Source organism: Alosa sapidissima, chromosome 13 (genome assembly GCF_018492685.1).
Source record: "Alosa sapidissima isolate fAloSap1 chromosome 13, fAloSap1.pri, whole genome shotgun sequence".
Taxonomy (NCBI): domain Eukaryota; kingdom Metazoa; phylum Chordata; class Actinopteri; order Clupeiformes; family Clupeidae; genus Alosa; species Alosa sapidissima.
This window is the reverse complement of record NC_055969.1, coordinates 8,402,788-8,407,787: the sequence shown is the minus strand read 5'-3', so window position 1 is coordinate 8,407,787 and position 5,000 is coordinate 8,402,788. Positions and strand designations below refer to the sequence as shown.

The window sequence follows — 5,000 nt, the reverse complement described above, 5'->3', positions numbered from 1 at the left end:
ATTTTTTCAGTCTTTTTTTTTCAGTCTGTTGCCATCTGCTTGCAGATTCATGGCTGTGTTGGAAACTAGGATAAATCTGGAACGACTCTCTCTCTGTGTGTGTGTGTGTGTGTGTGTGTGTGTGTTTCCTTTTCCTTTTTTTCTGTCCAAAGTGTCCCTCCTCCATGTGCTTCTGAACGCAGCAGAGCTTTGGGTGCTGGAGGCACTGTCCATTTGAGCGAGAGGTAAAAACAAAAACGCCCGGAGACTCCTTCTCATCTCATTTACCCCCTTTTTGTTGAAATGTCATTTTTTTTCCCCATTCTCTCCCTCTCCCTCTCCCTCTCCCTCTCTCTCTCTCTCTCTCTCTCTCTCTCTATTTCTCTCTCTCTCTCTCTTATCCCCTCTTCCTCACTGTCAGCCTGAGTGCAGTGTGTAGCTCCTGGCCTCTGTCTGACTGCAGCGTGTGTTCCCAGCCCGGTGCCGCTGTCTGGTTGTAGGAGCAGGTGGATGCTCATCTCTCGCCTCCAGCTCCATGCGCTGTTGTGTTTGATCTCTGGAAGCAGCACCTCTCTCAGATAGCGCGCTGCGCAACTTTACACAGTTCAAATAGAGAGGGGATGGGGATGGGGATGGGGATGTACCTCTGCTCCAGGAGTACTTCTCCAGTTCCTTTTTGAAATAAGGCTTTGTATGCTCCACCTAGCTTTGACTGCAACATGTGCTGGAAAATGCTAAAGACGTTGACAATAGCAACCTGAATTTAGATTGCTGTTTGTGTTGGAGCCATGTATGTTGGAACGAGTGTGTGTGTGTGTGTGTAACTGTGTGTGCGTCTCTGTGTTTGTGCGTGCCAGTATATTTAAGGAAACATTATCATTTCCATGAGTCTTTACATCCTAGTCTCACACACACCACTAGCTCTGAAACCTTTTTTTGTTGATGTCTAGACAGGGAGGAATTAATTGAGCTAGAGTGCATGAGATGGGTAAGGAGTTTCCCTGTCTTTCACCCCAGTCCCTTATCCTCACTTCCCCTCTCTGCCCCTGCACTCTTTCCTCTCTCTCTCCCTCTCTCTCTCTCTCTCTCTCTCTTTCTCAATCTTTCTCCCTCTTGCTCCAGTCTGTGCCAGGGGCTGTCGCTGTGCAGTGTATTATTCTGATGTATGTGTGCATAAAATCTCATTCAAGGAGCACTTTGTGGTGACGCTGTGAGTGTGTGTATGTGTGTGTATGTGTGTGTGTGTGTGTGTGTGTGTGTGTGTGTGTGTGTGTGTGTGTGTGTGTGTGTGTGTGTGTGTGTGTGTGTATGTGTGTGTGTGTGTGTGTGTGTGTGTGTGTGTGTGCATGCATTCATCTCCATGTGGGTTTATGAACGGCAAGTGAGGCAGTGTGCCAAGCCACTGATGAAGGGTCTAGTGGTCCTTGCCTTTTGCACACACACACACACACACACACACACTGGAAGGATCAGTGATGTGTGCTCTCTGTTTGATCCCTGGGATGTTCTTTGGCCTATCTACCTGACAAAGCCACATTCTCTCTCTCTGTCTGATAAGAGACAAGGCTTTAGCTATCTCTGCTGTTACGGAAAGCTCAGCTCTATATGTTCCCCCCGCTTTCTCGTTGATTCAGCAGGATTTCAGAGATTTCTGCAACCTGCAATGCAATTCAATTAGATAAATAGATAAAGAAGGTGTGTATTTGTGTGTATGTGTTTGTGTGTGTGTACATCCCTGCATGCATGGCTATGTTTCTGTTCTGCTGAACTATGTTGGTGTAGAGGAGGCTTTACTTTTCCCAGCCAGTGCCTGGGGTTACTGGCTCCATATGATAGCCAATCACGGACTTCATGGACATGATACCGGTTGCAGAATTCATGATCTAACCACCATACAGTACATGTCCAACCACCATACGTGTCAGTTACTTTGAATTGGCACAGTTGAGGCTTGTGATTGCAGACTAAGGTTGTGTTCAAAAAGCCAGTTTCATCCATTAAAGTATGTAAAATATTTATTTGATGTAGAATTTTAAGGAATTATCAATATAATAATCAAGAAACATAATAACAACAACAATGACAATACTGACAATTTAATATAATGAAGTTCAGTTCAGCTGAATGAGGGAAGCTGAATGCTTGAAGAATGGTAGCTTCAATGGCCAGTTTCTTGGCTGTTCACTTCACAATGATGAAAGATGGCAGGTCTTCTTCCAGATCTGTGGAGAAAGCTGTAGGACATACATTGTAATTATTCATTTGTGTCGTATTCGTTCATTTGTGTCACTATACATGTAAATGTACTCAGAATTACCAACAACTTTTACTTACAGTTCATGATGAGCATTCTGCAGAGGGCAGGGCCATCTACTGGGCCATGTCTTGCCATATCTGGCCATAGGTCATAGCCCAGCCTTTTAGAAAAGGTTTGAAAAAGGTTAACTTCGGACATGAATCGGGAGTTTATGGTCTATGCTATTCACACAAAAAGTTAATTCTGTACTATTTTCATTCTTACTTGCTGGTTCAGCAGCCTGGATATCGTCTCCGGCCTGAGTGGCCTGGAGATCTTCTCTGTAAAGGACAGGGCCATCTTGTTGGGCCATTCCATGCCACATCTGGCCATAGTTCATAACCCAGCCTGTTTGAAGACGTTTGAAAACGGTTAATTTTGGACATCAATTAGCAGTCTGTAGTCAATGCTATCTATTCACACAAGAAGTGAACTGAGTGCATGAGTTTGCAGTTAAAGATCTCTGCTATTTGCATTCTTACTTGCTGGTTCAGCAGGTTGTATATCCTCCATGGCCTGAGTGGCATAAATGTCCTCTCCGCAGTTGACAGAGTCACCTAGCTGGGCCATTACTTGCCACATGTGGCCGTAGGTCACAGCCCAGCCTGTTTGAAGAGGTTTGAAAAAGGTTAACTGTGGGCATGAATTTGCAGTGTAACATATATGCTGTTCACATGAGGTTAACTAAAGGCATTAATTCTAGTTTTGTTACTGTAATGGTTGATAAGATTATTAATATCACATTATTGCTGTCTTTCTCTGCATCTATTTTGTAGTGAAGTTGTGCCAGTTTCACAATAATTGTATCCTAAAAAACTGTGACAAATTAAAGCACTTGGAATTGGACTTAAATTAACAGTATAAGGTCTATGCTATAAATAACAAATTTGCATTCTTACTTGCTGATTCATAGAGATCCTCTCTGGCTTGAGTCTGGAGGTCTTCTCCGGCTTGAGTCTCACTGAGTTCCTTTCTGTCCTGAGTGTCAGGGAGATTCTCTCCCGTCTGAGTCTCATGGAGGTCCTCTCCCGTCTGAGTCTCATGGACATCCTCTCCGGCCTGAGTCTGGAGATCTTCTCCGACTTGAGTGTCATGGAGATCCACTCTGGCTTGAGTCTCATGGAGATCCACTCTGGCTTGAGTCTCATGGAGATCCACTCTGGCTTGAGTCTCATTGATTTCCCATCTGTCCTGAGTGTCAGGGAGATTCTCTCCAGTCTGAGTCTCATGGAGATCCTCTCCCATCTGAATCTCATGGAGAGCCTCTCCGGCTTGAGTCTCATGGAGTTCCTCTCTATCCTGAGTGTCAGGGAGATTCTCTCTGGCCTGATTCTGGAGATCCTCTCCGGTCTGAGTCTCATGGAGATCCTCTCCAACTTGAATCTCCTCCATGTTCAGGGGTTCCATGTTGTTTTTTCTCCAGCCTCTCACCCAGCGTGGCTTGCGCCCCTCTTGAAAAGCCCGCAGAGCAGACCGCATTCTCTCCTTGAGATCTCTAGGTGCTCCATCCTTCTCCTGTATCCTGTTCTTAGCGCTGTCCACTTCAGCTGTAATGTTAGCTGAGTGGCTCCTCTTGCTCATCTTGGCCTTAAACCCAGATTTCACTTGCTTCTTCAGTCTTCTTTCTTTCTCAGACTCAATCTTGGCCATGGCCAGGTTTCGACAGATCCGGTAGTTTTTAGTTCTCTGCCGTGTTCTCCGTTGTCTAATCCGGTTTCTGATGGTAGTAAAGAAGGATCTTACGGCTTCCATGAAGCCCCTACGCTCTCCTCTCACCTCCATCTTCAGCAAGTGAAGTTTGCCTTCAGTTTAGTCTAAAGGTGTTATACAAGTAGACTCCTCCTCTGTCTTTAAGGAATAATAGTTAAGGAAACCGAATAAACACTATCAAGAAATTATTAAGGCAGGTAAATCAATGAATCAGTGTAAAACAGCAGCAGAAAGCTCTCTCTCAATGTTGTCTCTGGTGTAGCCAGGTCAAACTGACACAGTGTTCTACCTCAGTGTTCTACCTCTGCAAAGTAGAATGTTCAGAGAATTCTATATTCTGAGTTGCTACAAAACATTCTTCTTGTAATGATTTAAAACCACTGATAGAATCTTCAGTTCTGATATCAAAACATATGCTCAGTTGTGTTCCCTAATCATACAGTATACATATAATTAGATAGATAGATAGATAGATAGATAGATAGATAGATAGATTACTTTATTCACCCCCAAAGGGAAATTATGGTATGGTAATAATAAACATATATCACACATCACACATACACACAAGTTCAAACAAATAAATACAAAGGGAGAGAAAAGGGGTTGGCAAGGCATGGCTGAAAAACACAGGGAGGGTTTTGGTAGGTTTAGAGAGGATTTGTTTTCATGTAGCACACACACACACACACACACACACACACACACACACACACACACACACACACACACACACACACACACACACACACACACACACACACTCACCCATGCAGAGGCTGCTTTAATCTCTAGCCGTCATTAATTCCAGAAGACACTGGCAGCCAAAAAGCAAAAATTAGCCCTGGCCCCTGTAAACAGGAAGTGGACCCCTGATGCTCATGTCATCACTCGAGGGTGTTCCAGCGCTGTGCAGACACAGAGAAAGAGAGAGAGAGTGAAAGATAGTGCCTGCGGAGGGAGAGATAGAGAGAGAGAGAGAGAGAGTGAGAGACGACCACCACGCCGCCTGAAT

The 5,000-nt window shown here is 44.5% G+C and overlaps 2 protein-coding genes across 9 annotated transcripts in view; one reads left to right on the top strand and one right to left on the bottom strand.

Annotated features, from left to right (window-relative positions):
* The window catches only part of vav2 (vav 2 guanine nucleotide exchange factor), a 204,356-nt gene that overhangs the window by 41,406 nt on the left and 157,950 nt on the right, over nucleotides 1-5,000 (top strand). The window lies entirely within an intron of this gene.
* Nucleotides 2,052-4,250, bottom strand: LOC121679965 (high mobility group nucleosome-binding domain-containing protein 5-like). 2 transcript variants are annotated; one of them, XM_042059069.1, is made up of 5 exons: nucleotides 3,175-4,250; nucleotides 2,758-2,880; nucleotides 2,501-2,623; nucleotides 2,314-2,396; nucleotides 2,052-2,213 (listed from the first exon to the last, which is right to left on the bottom strand). In XM_042059069.1, exons 1-4 carry the CDS (start codon nucleotides 4,055-4,057, stop codon nucleotides 2,350-2,352), a joined length of 1,176 nt encoding a protein of 391 aa, XP_041915003.1. In that variant the 5' UTR covers nucleotides 4,058-4,250; the 3' UTR covers nucleotides 2,052-2,213; nucleotides 2,314-2,349. The 2 variants fall into 2 exon arrangements, with proteins under 2 accessions (XP_041915003.1, XP_041915004.1); XM_042059070.1 differs by lacking the exon at nucleotides 2,501-2,623.

Excerpts from the sequence above, each read along its gene's own strand:
- LOC121679965 (XM_042059069.1), bottom strand. The coding sequence starts at position 4,057 with ATGGAGGTGAGAGGAGAGCGTAGGGGCTTCATGGAAGCCGTAAGATCC. Across the intron at positions 2,624-2,757 it reads ACAACCTGCTGAACCAGCAA|GCTGGGTTATGAACTATGGC; the intron begins GTAAGAATGCAA and ends GTCTTCAAACAG. Across the intron at positions 2,397-2,500 it reads CCAGGCTGCTGAACCAGCAA|GCTGGGCTATGACCTATGGC; the intron begins GTAAGAATGAAA and ends CTTTTCTAAAAG.